Source organism: Acinonyx jubatus, chromosome C1, assembly GCF_027475565.1.
Source record: "Acinonyx jubatus isolate Ajub_Pintada_27869175 chromosome C1, VMU_Ajub_asm_v1.0, whole genome shotgun sequence".
NCBI classification, from domain to species: Eukaryota; Metazoa; Chordata; class Mammalia; order Carnivora; family Felidae; genus Acinonyx; species Acinonyx jubatus.
Genome location: NC_069381.1, coordinates 182,792,908 through 182,815,588, shown reverse-complemented (window position 1 = coordinate 182,815,588; position 22,681 = coordinate 182,792,908). Strand labels below are relative to the sequence as shown.

Below are 22,681 nucleotides of genomic sequence, written 5' to 3'. Positions count from 1 at the left end.
CCGGAGTCGAGCGGCCCCGCGGACCTTTTCTCTCCGGGTCGCGTTTCCGGGCGGATGGCGCGCTGACGGACGTGTCGGGCCGGGGTTCCTGGGACTTGAGCGGGACAGGCGTGAGCGACCATGGCCTGGCAGAGCATCCCGGTAGCCCGGCTGGAGGGCGTTTCGCAGGAACAGTTCACGCAGCAGCTGTACCCTCAGGTGAGGCCCTCGGGCAGGCCGAACCGCAGGGAGCCAGGGAATACCTGTCCCTGCCACTCGGGCGGCTCCGAACTGCTTTCTGGAGACCCAGGGTATGGGGAAGAGGCGGCAGGCGGCTGAAGATGGCTTGTTGGCTCTGTGGCCAGGGGAGAGAGCACATGGGGGATGTCGAATGGATCATCTGTCAAGTTTTCCAGGGAGAACAGCTCCACGTTTTCAGGGAGCAGGGTGACAGCGGAGCCAGGAGTGCGAGAAATAGCTTGCCTGATAAGCGCTGCTCGCTGCGAAGGGTGGCTCTGGACGGACTCTATTATTTTGTCTTCCTCCGTTACCATGGCAACGAAGGGAGTTGCGTTGGGTTTCTTAAAGTTTAGAGGTTTCGTCGCCCCACTGGTTGCGTGAAAGGCGCATGTTAGTCTACTCCACTGACTGGGTTCAGAAGAGCAATTTTTCACTGCATCGAGCCAAAAGGGAAAGCAATGGGAATCCCTCGGGAAACTGACTTCCCCTGGTCTTGGGTTCTAACTAACCTGAATTCCAGTTCAGACGTTGGAACCTCTTATATGTGTAATTCGAACCTCAGTTCCTTAAGAGAATACTGAAGAGGATAATATTAAAGAGAAGTATTTTGACTCGCGGTGCTTTGTAAGGGAATCCAGGCTTCAGAACAGGCTAAAGAGTCCAGCAGGTACTTAAAAGAAAAATATAATCCACAAGCTTACAGTTAGTATGCTTATGGTAGAACTCTCCCTCAGCAATTTTACTTGATATTTAGAAGGGTGGTCACAGAGCTAGTTCTCAGTATGAAAAAAGTCAGGAGCGAAGTTTTTTGATTGCTTGTTTGTTTGTTTGTTTGCTTTTAGGAGTTAGCAATCTAGAGCGAAGATCTAAGCCTTCATTTATTTGTGGGTCTAGTGCTGGATGGGTTGTTGTTGCCCTCCCTACTCCCACCTCAGGATGTGATCGCATAAGATGCTTGTAGGGCACGATTGTGGAGAAACAATGTATGTGAAAATGCTTTCTAAGATGCATGGCAAAGAGTATTTTGTAACGTAATCTTTACAGACAAGATACATATAATATGTCACAAAGTGGACATACTTAAGTTTCCTAAAGTGGGATATTGCAAACAACACCCTGGCCACGATGTAATAAAGTAGAAACTAATAAAACTGTGAAACAAGACCTTTCTACTTGGAAACACTAAAGAAAATCGATGAGGGGGCATAGTCCTCAGATTTTTAACATGTTTTAATAATTAACAGTGTGATATAGGTGCATGAATAGATAGACCAGAGAAACAGAATAGAAAGTCTGGAGGTGTACATCTAGAAATAAATTCTAGCGCCTGGGTGGCTCAGTGGGTTAAGCGGCCGACTTCGGCTCAGGTCATGATCTCGCAGTCCGTGAGTTCGAGACCCGCGTCGGGCTCTGTGCTGACAGCTCAGAGCCTGGAGCCTGTTTCAGATTCTGTGTCTCCCTCTCTCTGACCCTCCCCTGTTCATGCTCTGTCTCTCCCTGTCTCAAAAATAAATAAAACGTTAAAAAAATTTTTTAAAAATCACTGGGGCAAAGGAACTTTTAAATAAGTGATGCGGGGGCAACTAGTCATTTCAAAAAATGATAAAATTAGATTTATATCTGACATCATACACAAGAATAATCAAATCTCTAAATGGATCAGAGACATAAATGTAGAAAAATTAAACTACACGGGTGTTAGAAGAAAACATGGATAAATTCCTCCATAATCTAGGTCAGTGGACAGTCTAACTGTGACAGAAAATTCAGGTGTGGTAACAGATTAAAATTTGAATACATAAAATACAAGCTGGGGAAGAAAGTATTTGCAACATGTTTCATAAAAGGGCAGAAAAGGCCATGTATATAAAGAACTTCTAAAAATTAAGGGGGTGGGGTGTGAAAGGCCAAAAATCTGATAAAATGTGAGCAGTTGACCAAAAAAAAAAAAAAAAAGATAAAAAATAGCCTCTACACATGAAAAGATGTTCAACTTTACTCATAAGAGAACTTAAAGCTACACTGATACACCATTTCTTATCTATGGCTTTAATAATACTCTTGGTGAGGCTGTGAAGAAACTGGAACTCTCACACTTTATGCCAAGTGGTACAACCCTTGTGGAGAGGAATTTGGCATATCTAACAAAACTATGTGTGTTTACTTTATAACCCAGCAATCCCTCTTTGAGGAGTTTACTTTGGGGATTATTGCAAATAATCTAAAAATACTATGCACAGGAGAGTGATTGGTTAAATTGTTCATTTACATTATGGTGTACAAAGCAGTAAAAAAGAATGAGGGAGATAATCTGAACTGATAGCAGTGATTTCCAGGATATATTTTTAAATTAAAAAAAAATATCAAATTACCAAAAAAAACCTCACAAAATATGCCACTTTTTTTTTTTTTGTAAAAAAGAAGGGGAAATAAGGAAGTATATGTGTTTCTGTTCTCTGCCAAACAAACAAACAAAACCAGGAACGATAAGCCAAAAATGAGACTGGTTATCTATAAGGGATGAGTGAGCAGGAAGTGGAAGAATATGGATGGGATGACCTCTTCGCATAGTTTTGACTCTGGGGATCACATTAATGTTTACATTCTAAAGTAATACTGATAATAAAATTAATGGTGAGTAGTGATTAAAAAAACCAAAACTCTAATGTAGAATTTAAAAAAATAACAAGTGAACTTAAGTAAGGGGGAGGGAGATAAGTAACCCAAATCACTTTTGAGCACAGTACTTGGTATGTCTTCAGTCTAAAGACAAAAAGAACTGTAAACAAATACTGAACTCTAGTTAATAGACTTGCTTTTTACAGTGATATGACTTAGCAATCGTGAAAGTATTTATTGTGAATTCTGGGATTATGCAATTGATTAAACATTGAAGATGATAGCAACAAGGTTTCTCACTGTTAACAGAAGAGAGTTACAAATATATAAACAATGAAATTTAAAATGAACCTTGTGTAAGATCGGTATTGGGGTTTCAGTGTTGGTGGTATTTTGGTTTGTTCATACATACATTTATTAAGTGCATATGTGTATATAGTGTATATGTATGCTTGGAGAGAGAGAGAAATAGATATAGGTATATACATATGTGGGCTATGTGTGATTATGTGTGTGTCTTTGGGAAAAGGAGAAATGAATATACACAAACTTTCACACATTTCTTAGCTCTGTCCACTGAGAAGGCCTAGAAGTAATGACACCCCAATAGCAATGAACACACCTAATACCAAGATCATGGTTTCTAAATATGAAATGACTGTAGGGCTGGGACAGAAAAAGTATAAAAGGATTCTGGATTGTGGTTTTTTGCTATAAAGAAAGGATGTGTTCAGGTAAAAATTCACAAGAGCCAGCTAGATTGGATCCTACTGGCCAAATGTGAGATATTTCAAGCATCAAATTAAATCAGTAGATTAAACCAAGTGAATAAAATAAATAAATGGAGATGTTAGAACTCATTTTGACATTAGAATGCTACCTAATGTAGAAGATGATGAAATTTTTTAAAAATCATGATTTTTGCATTCATCATAGTAATACTTGATTCAGGCAGGAATTACCAGTTGCTCAAAATTAACATCACAAATAATAGAGCAAAATATGTGCTACCTGATGTGTTGCACTGAGGAGGACGCAGCATTGCTTCCGTGGTACATTTCTTCCAAAAATGTATGACCTGAATCTAATCACAGAGAAACATGAGATAAACTGAAATAGAAGGGCATCCTACAAAATAATTGGCCTGTACTTTTCAAAAATGTCAAGGTAATGGAAGAAAAAGGCTGAGGAACTGTTCCAGATTAAAAGAGACATGGTAACTAAATGCAATGTGGGATTTCAGAAATAGACAAAAAAAAAAAGCTATAAGAGATAATAGGACAATTAGCAAATTGGATATGGATTGTAAAGTAGTAGTATTTTTATCAGTGTTAAATCTAATTTTGATAATTATTCTGTGGCTATGTAAGAAAACATCTTTGTTCTCAGAAACTATACTCAAGTTTTTGGAGATAAAGAAGTGTGATGTCAGCAACTTACCTTGAAGTTAATTTATTTTTAATGATATGTTCCTCTCTATACACATAGTGAACATGAGAGCAAATGGTGAAGTAAATGGGGCAAAATGTTAAATTAACAGTTGGTGAATCAGAGTAAAGAGTATATGTGAGTTCTTTGTAATGTTCTTGCAACTTTTTCACAAGTTTGAAATAGTATAAAAATAAAAAGTTACAAACAATATTGACTGTAAAGTACACATTTTAATTATTTATATTTTTGTTATAAATAGCACTTGTGAAAATGCTGTAAGTAATGTTCAGATTTGTTGTTCCTAGCTAGTGATGGCACTGCTGTTTTGTTTGGTTTGTTTTCCTAATGTTAAATTTTGTTCTAAGTGTATTACATTGTTGCTCTTCCTGTTTCAGTTACAGCATGAATTGTCAAAAGGTCTGAGTCTGAGCATCTTAGGATCAAGAATCATTTCTTACTGTTTTTGTCCCTGTATTGCCAAATATAACTCCTCATATATTATTCATTTTCCCTAATTTTTTGTTGTATGTTTTTGCCACTTACAGAGAAAACCTCTAGTGTTGGAAGGAATCGATTTGGGGGCATGTACAAGCAAATGGACAGTGGATTACCTGAGCCAAGTTGGAGGGAAAAAAGAAGTAAAGATTCATGTTGCTGCAGTTGCCCAGATGGACTTCATTAGTAAGAACTTTGTATATAGGTATTTTCTTCTGAGGCTTACTCTGGGATTACAAATAGCTTTTAAACCTTTATAAAATAGTTTTGTATTATTATACAAAGACCATACTGCATTTCATCTTTTGGCTAGTTTGATACAGTCATGGAATAGCTTACTAATTTTTAAATTCTAAATTTACATAATTATATAAAGACATTTTCAAAGACCTGCTACCTTCTGGAACTCTGGAAGGAACCAGATTTCTATAACTTGAGTTAGATTAACCCCCAAATTGGGTCTGCTGTAGTCATTCAGTGCTTCATTAATTAATTGATCCTACCTCATTAGTAATTGTTATCTAGAGTAATGAATTCTAAAGTTTCCCTTCATAACCTAGCTTGATTTTTAATGCCCTTATTTTTAAAAGATTTTCTAATTCTTCATTGTTAGAAAAGCATAAGCCCATGCTTTCTTTTTTCTGCTCCCTCCAGAAATATAGGTCAGGTAGTTGCTATGTTTGCTATAGGTTTTCATCAACTTGGATAACTTAAAAAATCATAATTTTCTTTTTTGACACAATAACTTTAGATGCTTTTAATTTCCCTTGTGTTTATCATTTTATGCTTGAGATGTCTTAAAAGTAAGTGATAGTTAAAAGCTGCTGAATGTCCAAACTTCAATGTTTTAAATGCTATAATCTTACAGATTTAATATGCTATTTATTCCCATAAGTTTCATTAAAAATGTTTAAAAAAAAACAAATTTTTATATTCTGTGCACATGCAGTTTCCAGCAAATTCAGTTGAAAAACCATGTAGTTCACAAAAGACTGATTTTTAAAGAAAGGTGGTTCTCACTGTTCCTTCCAGAGTTTAGAGATGAGTTAAACAGAGCTTCTAATGTCCAGAGCCATTCCTTTCTCATTAGAAATATCCAAGCTCATATAGCAGCTTGCCAAAGTATTTCTTAGTTTTTGAGCCTTTGAATATTCACCATTATAGTTTTGGTGTTTAGTAGGCCATGAATTGAATTTAATTGCCATAAGTTTTAATAAGTGCAAGAACTTTTCATTTTTTATTAAACCAGAAAAGTGGAAGAAAGTGCTGGAATGATGAACATTTTTAAGCCAGCAATTAATGATGTTTATTTTCCAGAGAGTCCAAAACCATAACAAATGGGCATTGAAACTTCATCTTGAATTGCTTTGATGTTTTGTCATGTTCCATAAACTTTTCAAAACTTGTTTTGAAGCACATACATTATGTAATAGTTCTTATCCCAGCTTTCTCCAAGCCTTTCACTAGAGCTGCTAAAGAGTTGCAAGATTATTTTCTTAGTGCAAGAAAAAAATAGATGCAGTCATTTTTGGCAGTTACCAACCAGGGAGTAGGAAAGAAGGGAGGCATCTAGGTCAAAAGGAGTCTAGAAAGTAAGAAATCCTACACACATGTATCATTGTTACCACTTCAGTTTAAGGTTGCATTTCTGCTTATTAAATATTTGAAAAGCAATACATTCCCAAGTCTTAGCTTTTACTTCTTCCTTCTTGGTGCCTTTCATTGTTCCTCTAGAATCAGGGTAGTATGAGGAGAGTCTTGTGTGGTGAAAGAATATTGTTGGTATTTTTCTGGGCGTTCAAAAAAATAAGTAAGTCTGACTCTTACATAAGCTTTATTTAACTGCTTCTGTCTATCACGTCATCTAATTCCTGTCATCATCCTGCTCTTACTTATACTTTTATTAATCCTGATCTTGATTTTGCAAAGCAGCCTTTGCAAATGGGGACCAGGACAGTGAAGATTTCTTTTTCTTTTTTAAAATGTTGGTAACTACTTTCATGCTGCTAATGGGTACATTATCATTGTTGTTCACCCTACCATCTGTCCTTTCCTGAGCACTTACTATATATCAGGCGCTGTGCCAAGCATCCTAGATTATATTAGTCATTTAATTTGGAAACTATCTGTGAGGTAGTTTTTGTTGTTTGTTGTTGTTGTTTATGATTACACAGTTGAGAAAACAGAGGCTTAAAAACATTAAGTAACTTACCCAAGATCATATACCTTGAAATAATGAACCAAACCTATACCCAAATTTGCCTGACTCCACAGAGCCCATGAGACTAACCCCTCTTTGATACTATCTCCCTTACTGGTCTGTCTACCAGTCCAGACAAATGGAATTTAAATAGCAGGTGTCCTTTATTTTGAAACATTCATAAGATAGATAAAACCTCTAGACCAAGGAACTTCCTAATTCATACCTCATTTCCCCCTGTCTCAGCTTTGCTTACATAGAAGCTCTGACAGGCACCACTACATGAGGGACAAGATTGCTGATAGCACCCAAGTTCTGCTTTTCTTCATTGCCCTGTTCTTGTGCAGGTCTTAAAACCCTTCTGAGTTTTCCTAGTAAAAAGATAAGCCTGGGCTACTGTGCCAATTACAGGGGTAGCTCTGGACCAGAGAAGCTTCTACATTTTCCCCAAACTCTTCAAAGATGCTTTAGTAAGAATAAGGGTATGTGATGAGGTCAGAGAGGAAAACATTGCATAGGGGGATTCCAAGTAAATTTGTTGATATAATTAGCCAGAAACTGTAGTAGGAAATTGGTCTGAGCAAATGGCAGACTCCTTTCTTCTCTCTTGGCAGTGCTCACTCTTGTACATAATTATCAGCAATGTCCTCAAGTTCAGACTGACATTCATAGCCACAGGACTCACTAGTTCGTAATCTGGCATCAGATTCACTTAGCTTTACAAAAGGATACAAGGCGGGAAACCACATTCTAGCAGTATAGGATCAGTGGGAGTCTTTATTCCAATACAGTAGCCATTTTTTGGCTCACCAAGTGACAGCTTAGTTGTAAGGGAACAAGACTATATAGGTGGGTACAGAAACACCCTAGTTTAGTCAAGCCACAGAATCCACAGAAACCAGTGACATGAAATGGCCCCATGAATTTAGCTTCTAGGTTCCACCAAGGGACAAACTCAGTTACAAGAGTTACACTGCACACAGGGAAGCCAAATCTTTTGCTTCTTAACAAATATTTACAGTCCACTCATCAGCCTTTTAGTTCAGACATAGTTTATCAATCAAGGGTCATTTTTACAATACACAATGTTACCTGATATCACAGCTAACATTCCACATTTATCTTAAATAAGTAAGTTTTTATGAAAACATTGCTAGGAGAAGGTAGGCCCAAGGTCATCTTCTTATAGAGAAGGAGAAAGGGTTTTTACTAACCCTTTCTCCCCACCTCCTCAGTACACATTTAAGTGGGAAGATATTAGGTAGGAAGAATGAAAAGATTACAACTCTTAATTGGACTTTTGGAGGTTGGAGTGCAGTGGAGGGGTGGAGGAGAGGCTTTTGACCCAGACGCTTTTGAAGACTTCATTTTCTTGATGTTACTGTTGTCATCTTCATGTGGGGGTCATTTCTTTTGATTCTAGAATGTTGAATAGATAGGATGGGACCCAGAGAAATGGTAGCCTTCCAGGCTCAAGAGTAAGACAAAAGGAAACAAACTGCTTCTGTGATGTTCATCTCTGTTTATAAGGGTGGAAGGAGATAGCCATTTAAACAGAAATATTGAAGAAGAATAAAATTTGGTCCCTTCACTGAATTCTTCTTGAGGTATTCCTCAGGATCTTAAAAAAAATTTTTTTAATGTTTATTTATTTTTGAGGGAGACAGACACAGAATGCAAATGGGTTGGGGCAGAGAGAGAGGGAGGCACAGAATCTGAATCAGGCTGCAGGCTCTGAGCTGTCAGCACAGAGCCCAACATGGGGCTCGAACTCACAAGCTGTGAAATCATGACCTAAGCTGAAGTCAGATGCTCAACTGACTGAGCCACCCAGGCGCCCCACCTCAGGATCTTTAAAATGACAGAGTGGTGGTGGGGCGCCTGGGTGGCTCAGTCAGTTGAGCATCTGACTTTGGCTTAGGTCGTGATCTCATGGATCATGGGTTCAAGCCCCGCGTTGGGCTCTGTACTGACAGCTCGGAGCCTGAAGCCTGCTTTGGATTTTCTCTCTCTCTCTCTCTCTCGCTCTCTCTCTCTCTCTGCCCCTCCACCATTCATGCTCTGTCTCTCTCTCCCTCTCAAAAATAAATAAACACTAAAAAAAAATTTTTTTTTAAATGACATAGTAGTGAAGGAGACTGAGAGCAGTGTTATGGGCCTCTGTTTTCTGTGGTAGTACCTAAAGGCAGGAAGATCAGTGAGAGAGGGAAGGACTTGATCTTCACTGGACCATTCGCTTACTATCTCTTCCAAAGTAGCACTAGTAGTTTGTTCCATTTGTCAGTCACAAGACTTGTTTTGCCATGACACTTGAAAATAAGTAGCAAGTTTGAAAGTTTGTGTATATGGAGAGATAACCAGATACCACAGAAACATTTTTCTAACAGTAACTTGGAATAGGAGGATATTGACATTAGAATGATTCATTTGCACCATAGATTTAAAAACCTTTAATGTTTGAAATCAAAACTTTAGACAATCTAGGTCAAATAAGCACACTGTTAAATGAATTTTGAAAAATTGCACATAATAGATATAATAAAAATTATGGATACTGTAAAACAGAAGATCATATAACTCCAACAAACCTATATATATACCTATAGAATATTACTGGTTGATTTATTATTAAGTCTAAGGCTACTTTTTTGTTTATTTCAGAACTTTACCTTTTGATTTATTAAGTCTAAGGCTTCTTTTGTGTTTATTTCAGAACTTTACCTTTTGATAAGTTGGTTCAAAGGGCAGCTGAAGAAAAGCATGAAGAATTCTTTATTTCAGAGGTAACTGCTTTGAACATTATTTTCTTTAGAAAGCATTAATATCTGTATACTAGGTGGATTTTCTTGTACAAGAACATTAGATATACCAGAGTTGCCGCCTTCTCTGATAGCTGTTTTTAAGGTTTGGTTGTATATGCCGTAGATCTAGTTTTGCTATTTATTAGATCTCAAACCTTGGCCATGTTATTTTTCTGTGCCTTGATATACTCATCTATAAAACAGGAACAATAATAGTACCTATTTGATAAAGTTTTTGTGACAGTTAACTAAATAAAATCAATGCCTGACATGTAGAAACTACTCACTAAATGTTAGCTATTAATAATACTTTCTTAGAAAATGCTTTGGTGTGTGGGCACCTAGGTGGCTCAGTCAGTTAAGTGTCTGACTTCAGCTCAGGTTATGATCTCACGGTTTGTGAGTTCAAGCCCCACATCAGGCTCCATGCTGACAGTGTGGAGCCTGCTTGGGAATCTCTCTCCCTGTCTCTGCCCCTCACCCACTCATGCTCTCTCTCTCAAAATAAACAAACTAAAAAAAAAAAAAATGCTTTAAGAAAATGCTTTGGTCTGATATGCAAAGTTCAAATGCTAAAAGAGAACTTTATTTTCATATCTTATTGACTGTTAGACTGTTTCTATATTTTATTATTGTTAGTTATTATCAATGTGATTGCTGTTGTATTTGCTGTAACATTTGTTCAGAATTAAATGCAGAAGAATTCTACTTATTTACATTATAATCCAGTTTTAAATAATTCAATTTAAATATCTTGAGATAAGACATTGCAGCTTATATAGAAATACATTTTTAACAAATTCACTGTCATCTCAAAAGCACATTTTAAAAATAAACTGCTTGTTAAGTTTTGAATAAAGCTGTTGTCTGCATTTGAGCCAGCTGGGCTGGTGGCCAGTTTGGTTGTGATGGGTGCTGCCTGTTCACAGTTGTTTCAGCAGGTAGTGGTTACACTAGATTATCACCAGGATCCCTCCACACTCTGCAGGGCTGTGATTCTATGATATGATTAGATTGTCTACTAAAACTGAATCCATTAGCTTTACCTGAACTAACAGTATATATTCATCTTATTTACAACTTTCCATAATTTTTAGACATAAATGCATAATTTTTAGGTGTAAGATGAAGATAGACTATCAGCTCAGTCCTCCAGGAAGCAGGTGCACAGATGGGCTTAGGAGTGCAAAAAAGTTTATTGGGGAGTAATACTTCTGAAAAGAAAGGGGAGGGTTAGGTGGGGGAAGACAGCATCTCTGCCAGCTCAAGGTGGAACTCCTCGGCAAAGACTGCCTGTTAGAGGAGTCCTGTGTGTGTGGGTGGGTGACAGTGTCTAGTCCTTTTCCGTCTTGCTCAGTCAGTGGTTGGGGCTACCCCGACAAGAGCGTGACCTTGAAAGTCTGAATTTACTTTTTTCAATCCTGAAATATTAGAACGGACAGAAAACTTAGAATTCCGAAAACCATACTTTGAAACCTATTTACCCAGTAAGAAATTTATAGAAATTATATGACGCTAGTTAAAAACATAAAAACACTGGATCTGAGGGGCGCCTGGGTGGCTCAGTCGGTTGGGCGGCCGACTTCGGCTCAGGTTATGATCTCACGGTCCGCGAGTTTGGGCCCCGCGGCGGGCTCTGTACTGACAGCTTGAAGCCTGGAGCCTGCTTTGGATTCTGTGTCTCCCTCTCTCTCTGCTCCTCCCCCATTCGCACCCTGTCTCTCTCTATCTTTCAAAAATTAATAAATGTTAAAAAAAAAAATTGAAAACACTGGATCTGAGAGCTGAGTTAAATTTTTGGTCCTAGATTTATAATATGTTGTTAAGATAAATAATGTAGATTTTGAATTTTGTGTTATGATGGTAAGGTGTAGGTATAAAAGAGGCAGAATTCCTGAGTTGGATTGCCCCTGTACTTGACCCAGTATCTCAGTTCTTTAATTTTTAGAGGAAATGCAAGCAACAGTAGTGTTTTATAATTCAAACACTTCTCTACTCTGGCTACTCAGTGAAGGGTAGTTGACAGTTTTTTAAAGTATCAACATAAATTTACTACTCTGATGTGACATATTTCTAATTCATACATGAGCTGACTCTAAAGGATTTGGCTTGAGAATTTATATGATCAGTTATAAGGCTTACCTTGATAAAATGCAGTGTTCCGGATTTTTAAAATATTTATTACTGAAAATATAAATTGTTATATTTATCTCCTATTCTACATTTGCATTACATGAAGAAGTTTGTTGTTAGCTTCCACAATACCTTGAGATCATGTGTGTTATACAAATGAGAATTCTTTTCAGTCTTATAAACTGTTAAGAGTCTAAGTAATTTAGAGCATAAAATCTAAACTAAGCATTGTAGGGACGCCTGGGTGGCTGAATCAGTTAAGCTTCCAGTTTCGGCTCTGGTCATGATCTTGTGGTCTGTGAGTTTGAGCCCTGTGTGGGTCTCTGCGCTGAGTGCTCAGAGCCTGGAGCCTGCTTTGGATCCTGTGTTTCCCTCTCTCTCTGCCCCTTTCCTGCTCGTGCTCTATCTCTCTCTCTCAAAAATAAATAAACATTAAAAAGTAAATTAAGCATTGTGTTTTAGACATAGTAGGTATGTGTTGCCTTTCAAATTTATTTCATATAACATTTTGTGGATCTAGTCCTTCTAATAAGCGGCCTATGAAGCTATTTCTTCATATGGCCACCAGAGAGCATTAGTAGAAAGGGTAAGAAAACAGAACTGTTTCGAAAACAACTTAACTGGGTTAGATTTTAAGACTCATTTCCTTCTGTCTTTACTTTCTAGTATTTTTAAGTGAATGTTTATGTTATTTTTCTTTGCAATATTTAAGGATGAGAAGTACTACTTACGGTCACTTGGGGAAGACCCTAGAAAGGTAAGAATTCTGAATGTAAAACAAATGCTTAAAACCTAAATGGATATATATATTTTAATTGGCACTGTAGTTTTATACTTAGTGCCTGACACATGACTTGTTTCATCTTTTTCCATTCTTTTCTCAATGATTTGTGCCCTTGAATAAGATAAAATTATTAAAAGTTGGTTACTTAGTTCTTAGGCAGGACCATAGTATCTTAGTGTTTAAAGTCATCTACTCTAATCTCTATATAATTAAGAAATCCTTTCAACAATATATTTTACAGATGGCCATTCAACTAATAAAATATAATCTAAAATAATTATAAACATTATGAATAATTCATTATATAAGTTTTGACATGTATTCAGAGTCAAATTAATATGGCTGCCTAAAATGATCAAGTAAGGGCGCTTGGGTGGCTCAATCGGTTAAGCATCCAACTTAAGCTCAAGTCATGATCTCATAGTTCATGGGTTTGAGCCCCACATCGGGCTCTGTGCTGACAGCTCAGAAGCCTGGAGCCTGCTTCAGATCCTGTGTCTTCCTCTCTCTCTGTCCTTCCCCTGCTTATGCTCACTCTCGCTCACTCTCTCTCAAAAATAAACATTAAAAAAATTAAAAAATAAAACGATCAAGTAAGATTCTGGTTTTTCCTTTTATTTCCCATTTCATTCTTTACTTTCTTTTAGTTTCCTCCCTTAGTAAAACCCACAGGTTTTACATAGTTGATAATGTTCAAGTTGTTGACTCATAGATTTTAAATACTTAATGTTGGAGTAGATGGCAATTGTATGATTGTTGTTTAAATAGGAAGAACCTATTAATTAAGCATATAAAGCTTAACAGTACTGATATTGTTGAATCTGCAGTCTTGTTACATAGTCTGTTATTACTTCATTTGAAAGAGCATGTGTTGGCTGTGGTCACCTACTAGTATTTTAAAGCAATGAACAGACTTTTGCCCCATTCCTCCTTGATATCTTGGGCTCTGATGGCAGACTGAAGTAAAACAAGCATTACACCAATATTGCATTTATTATTAAAATTTTTTACCATGTTTCTCTCAATGCAGGATGTTGCAGATATCAGAAAGCAGTTTCCTTTACTGGAAGGAGATATTAAGTTTCCAAAATTTTTCAAAGAGGAGCAGTTCTTTTCCAGTGTTTTTCGAATTAGCTCACCAGGATTACAACTTTGGACCCACTACGATGTATGCTACATAAATGAGAAATCTGAAGCTATAGTCAATCTTTCGCATTTATAGATATAACATTTACAATTTTAACGTTCTGTAGACTACCCTAAAGATCTTGGAGATATAATTTGCTGAAACATGAGCTTTGAAAACAGGTGCTCTGCAAGTTGGTGCCTAGTTTCTCATATTTGCATTTCTCTGTGGTCTTGTTATATTGTGTGTATGTAAGTTTTGTGTAGGGTTTTTTTTTTTGTTTTGTTTTTTTGTTTGTTTTTTTTTGTGAAAAATGGCCACCAGATGAGGGGGGAAAGTTGCACAAATGGCAAAAGTCATAAGGTTATGATATGAGGATGTGAAGATGACACATGTGACTAGGTGGAACTATTTTTCAAGAGAAAGGCAGAAGTTTGTGGAGAGCCATTTCCAGTTGTAAGAATTTGGGGATATCTGAAGATCTTAGATTATATATCCCTTGAGAATGTGAAATGTCAACTGTATTGGTTGAGCAGCAAGATGTATATCATGGTATTATAATTTTACTTGCTTAAATATATGCATATAAATATTTTAAACACATTAATCCTACACATTAAAAGTGTAGGATTGTGTATGGTTTGTTGTTGGGTGGAGAAATTTAGGAAGCTAAAGCAATACCTAATAAGTTTCTAAACATAAAATAATTTTGGGGGTGCCTTGGTGGCTCAGTTGGTTAAGCGTCCGACTCTTGGTTTCGGCTCAGGTCATGATCTCATGGTTCGTGGGTTCTGGCCCCATGTCAGGCTCTGCGCTGGCACTGCGGAGCCTACTTGGAATTCTCTCTCCTCTCTCTCTGTCCCTCCCTCTGCTCTCACTCATGTGTCCACTTTCTCTCTTTCTCTCTCAGAATAAATAAACTTTAAAAATAAATAAATAAGGATAAAATAATTTTTTTTAAGTTCTAAATCAAGCTATATTGTTTTATAAATGTATTATAATTCAGCTGAGGATCTCTTGGGAGGATTGTAACATAATAACTAATTAAATGAGGTAGACAAATTCTTAGCTTAGTTTTTAAACGTTTTACATAAATGATATGGTGAGAAAATGATATGGTAACTGAAATATATTTTTAATTGTATTATGTGACTATTTTAAATTTTAACTAGTATCACTTTTATCTGGATTTATAATGAAATTTGATAAATCTTTTCTTAAATTAAAAATAAGTCAAAGGAGTGCTTGTTATATAGTTAAGGTTTACATAAGAAAAGGGTTAGTGAAAGGAGAAATGCTTAGGTAGAAGCAAAATGTAAATAATTATGAATATATCTTGCTTAGTATATATTTTAATTCCTTGGCTAAGAATTATGTATCTCCACCTTTTAACATTTTCCACAATGTGTACCAACAAAGTATATCCTTGCATGTGCAGAAATCAAGATTACTCCATTAGTAAGTACATAAAGAACATTTGCCAAGTTATAGTCCGGTAGAAATAATTTGGAAATCAGGATGCCGTAACTAAATTATGGTTGGCTATATAAGAGTTTAGTAGTGTTTGATTACAGCAATACTTTGTGTTTTTCCAGCACCTAATTTTTCTAAGTGCTTTTCAATCTGTTGTCCAATGTTCATTGCACTGCATCCCCTGACAAATAAGTAAAATAAGTACTAACCAAGGGGAGCCTCAAGTAGATGTAACTACCTTCTCTGTCAGAATACTGGGGCAAGGGCAAATAGTCCTCAGATTTCCTAATGGCTTGCCAGTCCTTACCATTTTAAGGCAATGCTGCTGGAATACCTCTAATAAAGGCACAGTTGTATTTAGAATACAAATGTTTTCTTTGTTAGATTAGAATATTACTGTAAGAGTTTTAGATAATGTGAGGTAAGTCTTGCTAAAGGATAGGGTTTACATTTAACTGTTTGGAATACCACTGGTTCTATTTATTTGAATTTTAGATATTGCTTATCCATAAGTTCTTATTGGCCTTCAGGTAATGGATAACTTCTTGATACAAGTGACAGGAAAAAAACGTGTTGTACTATTCAGTCCTCGAGATGCCCAGTATCTATATTTATCAGGTACTTTTTTTTAAGTTTATATTTCTAAGGTCTGGTCTATTCAGTTTCTCTTTTTAAGAATTCTATTTTCATAGAAAAATATCTTAGGGCTTCTTCCTAATTATGATGTATTTGTGTTCACTGTGCATGTGTATATAGGTAATAGGCTGTGTGAACAATGAAATTTTCAAATTTTCTTAATTATATTACATGGATGTCCATGGTCATAAAGGGTGGGTCACTGAAAACTGGCTTAGGTTTCAGAATAGTAATTGTTCTCACAGTGTGGATAAAATAAATAATTGTACAGAAAAGAATACACTTTCAAGTTTATATTTGCGATTACCTTTTAAGAAATGCTAACTTTGCTTAATCTTTATTATCCTTTTTTGCAACTTTTCAGGTACTAAATCAGAAGTACTGAATATAGACAATCCAGACTTAGCTAAATATCCACTGTTTTGCAAAGCTAGAAGGTATGAATGTTCCCTTAAAGCTGGAGATGTATTATTCATTCCTGGTAAGATTTCTAGACCTCATTAATTTGCTGTTTATAAACTCTGTACTCTGTCACTCATCCATTATATGATTTTTTTTAGTACAAAAGTATATTTATTATATGTTCTGTCCTATACAAGTTGATTTTTATATACAACTGTGTATGTGTGTTTAAAGTATGCTTAAGCAAATTCTTATAAAATTAATAATCTTGTTTTTCAAAGGCTACCTATAAATATATATTATTAATATAATACTCTTAATTATTTAATGACATCAAGCAATAGATTTATATCTGGGAAAAGATTAGTTTGTTCTTTTTAATCACTTCATTTCTAAAATATTTATATATTTTAGAATTGTGTCACTTAAGCATTTACAAAGAAATGGTAAATATATTTCAAAGCCAAAGGAGATTAGAAATTTTATTAAGTATCAAATTATTATAATCTTAACACCTATGATGTCTTTTTTGTGCATTATATTCTAAGGTCTGAATTAGTGTCGCTTAATTTCTTTGTACAATAAATAGGCATTAGTTGTAGTTAGTGATGTAATTAATATCTAATTATTATTCAAAAGTGAATACCTGAAGATAAAAAAATCACAATTAAGATTAAAGGAGTCCATTAACAAATTCTGTTTATATAGTCCTATTTCCCATATTTAATATATTTTTAATCATTAATACCTCTTTTTCAGGGACAGAATTAAGTAAAAAAGTATTAGTAAAAATATGATGAGGGGTGTCTGGGTGGCTCAGTCGGTTGGGCGGCCGACTTCGGCTCAGGTCATGATCTCACAGTCCGTGAGTTCAAGCCCCGCGTCGGGCTCTGTGCTGACAGTTCAGAGCCTGGAGCCTGCTTCAGATTCTGTCTCCCTCTCTCTGCCCACCCCCCACGCATATTCTGTCCTTCTCTCTCTCTCTCTCTCTCTCTCTCTCTCTCTCAAAACTAAACATTAAAAAAATTTTTTTTTAATATGATGATTTCATTTGGGGCTACATTATACACTGCTTGAGGATAAGTAACCATATTTTGGTAATTTTTGTATTCTCCAAGGGGCCTGTTACCATGTCCTTAACATAATACTGATTTGATACATTGACTTATTTATTCTTATGTTCTCTGTAAACAACCAGCATACTAGTCTTTAAATCTATTGCCATTATTTAAATCTTGGGGTTTTATATCTTTAGACAATGGTTAGGAGCTATGCTATATACAAGTTTCCCTTATTCTATATACAAGTTAAAAAAAAAAAAGCCAGAAATACTGAACATTTGCATATATTTTGAAACAAAAGCAAAACCCCCATCTTTGCATTCAAATTTAACAGAATGGTTAGCTTTTTTTTCCTGTTATACTGAATAAGGCAAAAAGATTCTTAAAGAATAATTAAGATTAAATCCATGTTTGAAACTAGTTTTGCAAATCAAAATATTTTAAGCTTTGTTTTTCCTAGAGCACTTAGAATGAGTTTGTTTGTAAAATTTAGCATCTTGTAAGTCTTACTTTCTCCCATTCACAAGATTAAACATTTTTTGATGTGACTAGTATTTCATCTTTATTATATTGTGATGTTGCTTTCATATTCCTATAGCACCTGTAAGTTTGAAAATGTTTAGACTCAATGGAAAACAAAGAAATGTTCTAGAGGAAGTGAAAAATTAATTAGCTATATCATTTGACAAAGTTTACTCATCATCTCCACCACCAGATATGTGCTTTAGTTTTATATATTGTAAAGGAGTTGAAAGAAATATAAGAAAATTATAATTAATTTAATTAGAAATATGAAACTAAGGAGGCTACAATGAATGCAAATTTAAGCAAGTTAGAAAACCAAATATGCAGCTTGAATAGGAAGTCTTTGAGAACAAAAGTACTGTGCTGAGGCAGAAAAGGTCAAAGATACTCCTCAAATAATTGAAATGTTCTGTGTACAAAAAATAAACACTTTTGATGTGGTTGTAGGACTCAGGAAGTGTAAACAAGTAACACAAAACATAGCCCCAAATTACAGAACTACAAAACAAATACAACTTTATTATGTCTTTCAAGTTAAAAGGGAAAATTGCTATTTCCAAAGGTTTTAAACGTAGGGTTGTGTTATTGACACTTTAAATTGTTTGGCAGTTCATAAAAGTTAGAATGATTCTGTTAAAAGCTGGGAGTGTGCTAACGAAGGCATCTAGTTACAAGAATTTCTTACATTGGCTATATGCAATTTGTGATATTTCACTGACATTTTGGTGTTTTTTTTTACTCTAGGTTTTATTTTTAACTTGGTGGTTTTTTTTTTTTTTTTTTTTTTTTAACTTTCTCTAGCTTTATGGTTCCATAACGTAATCTCTGAAGAGTTTGGAGTGGGAGTGAATGTTTTTTGGAAGCACCTTCCGTCTGAATGCTATGATAAAACGGATACCTATGGAAACAAAGACCCTACGGCAGCATCAAGAGCTGCACAAATTCTGGACAGAGCTTTAAAAACACTGTCTGAATTACCAGAGGAATACAGGGACTTCTATGCACGGCGAATGGTCTTACACATTCAAGATAAAGCCTATAGTAAAAACTTTGAGTAAATAATGAAGTGAATGCAAGTAATATAAACTTTGCAATACAGTTCAACTCAAATATTAGAAAAGTATAACATATAAAATATTTTTTAAAGATTGATTCTTTGTTAAAATAGGAAAGATAAATCTATCTCAGACTTATAGATTAAATATGAATTTGTATTTATATGGTTTCTATTTAATACAGTAGGTTGAAAGAATGTTGTACTGGGTGGGACCACTCTAGCTTTCAGATGCAAATAATTAAAAATCCAACTTAAAATGACTTAATAAAATAGATTGGTTGGCTCAATCGGTTAAGTGGCTCAGGTCATGATCTGTTTGTGGGATCGAGCCCCATATCAGGCTCCATGCTGACAGTGGTGAGCCTGCTTGGAATGCTCTGTCCCTCTCTGTTCTTCTCCCCCCGCTTGTGCTCTCTCTGTTCTTCTCCCCTGTTTGTGTGCTGTCTCCCTCTCAAACATAAAAAAAAATAAAATGACTTAATAAAATATACTGAATCATTATACATGAAGTCAACTGATAAACGGGCTTCAGTATTTCTGATCCAGTGATTCAGTAGTGTCACCAAGAACCTCTAGGTTTGTTTCTCCCATTTTCAAATGCAGCATTGGCATCATCCTAAGGCTGGCTACCCTCGTGGTCACGGGATGATTGCCAATAGCAGTTGGAGCCATGTGCTTCTTCATTTACATGCAGTGGAGAAGTCAGGCTGGATTCCAAGGGCCTTCTCTTAATATGCAAAAGCTTTCCCAGGGTCTCATTGATCTAAAGTGGCTTAGACCTGTCTACCGCTGAGCCAGTCACTGGGAAACGGTATGGAATAACCCTTAGAACAACTGGGTCTCCTGGAGCTTATAAGTAGAATCCTCTTCCTCTGAGGTACATGAGGTATACATGCGGACAGCATGGATAATTTTTAAAATTAGGATTCAGGTTAGGAAAAGAAGATGAGCAACCAACGATGTCTACTACATTTTTCCTTTGAGCTTTTTAAAACACAGTTGTCTAGGCACCAACTTTGTAGACTTTATTCGGTATGTTTAGGGTTTGGTATAGTATCTGTATCTGGTAGACCTCATAGGTTGTTTTGATGTATAATCAGGATTGAGAACAACTGGATTAAATGATAGTAATTTGGATTATTGGTTTTGTGATTTGTCCAAAAAGTTTAATCTGATCCTGGGGTTTTTTGGCACTCAAAGTCAGATCTGCCCCTTTTTTCAGTTATTCAACGTCAGAAAATGTTCAAATCTGTTTTAATTTATACTTACAGCTAAATCTCAGCCCAATTAGTTTTCCCCACTAAATGATTTTCCACCTCTTTTTAAAGAGAAAAATTCTTTTTTTAAGAACAAATACAGGAGAGATCCCAATAATGTTGTCATCATTGAAGACAATGAGCCATTGTATGTGGATCTGTGCCATTCTTTGTAATTATATTGCAATTTCATTGAAGAAAGACCAGATATACTTACTGAACACAAATGTGTTCATCTAAAGCAATCTGAGTGCATCAAGTTGGTGCGTTTTAATTACGGACAAAATAATTTTCTGTTAAAGTAATTCGTCTGTTCATATCCTGTGTTTGGAGTTTGATTAATTTCAGGTATAAAAAACATTACGATAAATAACGGAAAAGTATATAAAAAATCATTCTGAACTCCCTAGGTGCCTTTGGGAAGAGAGATTGAAGTTACTCAGGTCAACAAAAGTAAAAAGACGGTCTGTTAGAAAAGCAATTGTCACATTAGCCTGATTTAATTACTAGTTGTTTTTTTTTTTTTTTAATTATCTTTAGTTCTTAGATTAAGCAAAGAAATTCTTTAATGATTCCTTTTCCTTTGGGAAGAAAAAAAAACCTCTGTTAGTTTGAACAGTATTTATGCTCAGCTCTTTAATAAACCTCCTGGGTTTTGCCTCTTTAAAAAAAACAACACAAAGAGAATCAGTGCAAAGTATATATCCAGAGTCATGTAGAAAACTTGGAAGTAAAACAGATTATAATCTTCCCAATGAATATTCATTTTAATTCAGTTTATTTGGGAAGCACACTGCATGACCTTAGGCAAGTTAAATAATTTAATCTTTCTGAAGCTTATTTTCCTCATCTTTAAACTTGTATTTTATACGGTTGCTACAAAATTACAGAGATAATTCCAGGCCAGGGACAGTGATGGCTGGTGCTAGCTTTGAGATTTGGGGTGGCTCTTGTGGCAGTATTAAATTATAATGCCTATAAAACTAGAAGTGAACCCTTAGGGAAATTTTAAAATGATTTCCTTGGTCATATTTTTTAATGTTAGAGTCTTAATTTTGCATTTATCTTTTTTGCTGACCTGATTGAGACCAAATGAGATATTTTTAATATATAACATATTAAACAGTATGTGTTAGCTGCAACGTCTCAGGAATTCCAAATCTTAGAACTTTATTGCTGAAAGGGATCTTAGAAATCATTTTATCAATCCACATCGCCTAAGTGATTGTCCAGGCTTGTGACAGAAACTGGAATTACAGCTGTGGTGACCAGGTCAGTAATTGTCCACGCTTTCTCCCTTAGGTGCAGCACATCTCTTGTTATTCTTTGACTACAGTTTGGGGGCTTGACCTGATACACAAAGGAATTTTTCTTCTCTGTCAGCAAAACTTGTCACTGTACCACTCACTGTACCACATAGACAAGGGATACAAAGTAAGACTAACAAGTAAACAACAGAGTGTAAGAGAAAATGGAATACTATGCAGTCAAACAATGAGACAGAGGTATTGTAGTACTGGCAAGAAAGTTTTCAAGGTAATTAAATGAGAAAAAGGTTGGAAACTATGGATATAGTATACTGCCGTTTGTGTAAAACAAAGGTTTGCTGTAAGTAAACATTTATATTTGTATATGTATAGAATTATCTCTGCTAGAATATACAAGAAACCAGTGATCGTGATTGCCTTTGGGAAGAAGTTAGACAATTTAGGTGTGCAGACTGGAATCTGCAGTTGTATATTTTGACTTTTTTTTTTTTGGCCCCTCTATCATTCTTTCAAAACAACTTTTTTAAATACATGTGTTAGACTGTATTAGTTTTTCATGAACACTAACAGTATTTGTCTTGGCACATAATTACATTGGAATTCTACTTATTCAGTAATTGATTTAAAACTTGTCACTTACAGTTTTAAAAAGGGAAATAAATTCAACAAGGCTTATTTTGTATCTTTCCACCCTTTTGAAGAGCGGCTATGGGAACATTTGGAAAGAATCTTGGTAAGGAGGCTTTTCTCTCACCTATCTGAAGTTGCCAACAGACATCTAAGCTGAACCTGAGAAGTTGAAGGAAAGCAAAATGCAGGAAGCTGGAGTGCAGGTATGCGTGGGGTCAGAGCTGTGCTGCTGGGACTCCTTCCTCCAGGGCTGAGACCAGACGTGGTGAGGAGCCAGTCGACAGGCAGTCACTCACACATCCCTGCTGTTACCTCAGTCTTGTTGCAAGCACACATGCTGAGTGTTTGGTGTTTTAAGTATGCCTAAGTTGTATTCTATTTTTAAAGCTCCATTAAATGGGATCCTAAAATGACCACCCTAAGCAACTGCCTGTTTCTACCACTAAGAGCTACTAGACCAACCTGAACTTACAGATGAGGTCTACCTATGTGTCGATCATATCCTCTGAGGCCCTTAAATGAAGTATAACAGAATAGCTCTTTTAAAAATACTACCTTTTGTTTC

At 35.8% G+C, this 22,681-nt stretch overlaps 1 protein-coding gene across 2 annotated transcripts; it reads left to right on the top strand.

The window, feature by feature from the left end:
* The first annotated feature begins 36 nt into the window (after nt 1-36).
* Nucleotides 37-20,727, top strand: TYW5 (tRNA-yW synthesizing protein 5). Of its 2 annotated transcripts, XM_015077980.3 has the most exons (8): nt 43-198; nt 4,815-4,969; nt 9,678-9,747; nt 12,611-12,655; nt 13,713-13,850; nt 15,812-15,899; nt 16,282-16,398; nt 18,707-20,716. In XM_015077980.3, exons 1-8 carry the CDS (start codon nt 121-123, stop codon nt 18,961-18,963), a joined length of 948 nt encoding a protein of 315 aa, XP_014933466.1. In that variant the 5' UTR covers nt 43-120; the 3' UTR covers nt 18,964-20,716. The 2 variants fall into 2 exon arrangements, with proteins under 2 accessions (XP_053071499.1, XP_014933466.1); XM_053215524.1 differs by lacking the exon at nt 13,713-13,850 and having other exon boundaries at nt 37-198; nt 18,707-20,727.
* Nucleotides 20,728-22,681: the final 1,954 nt, after the last annotated feature.

Excerpts from the sequence above, each read along its gene's own strand:
- TYW5 (XM_015077980.3), top strand. The coding sequence starts at position 121 with ATGGCCTGGCAGAGCATCCCGGTAGCCCGGCTGGAGGGCGTTTCGCAG. Across the intron at positions 4,970-9,677 it reads AGTAAGAACTTTGTATATAG|AACTTTACCTTTTGATAAGT; the intron begins GTATTTTCTTCT and ends TGTTTATTTCAG. Across the intron at positions 15,900-16,281 it reads CCAGTATCTATATTTATCAG|GTACTAAATCAGAAGTACTG; the intron begins GTACTTTTTTTT and ends GCAACTTTTCAG.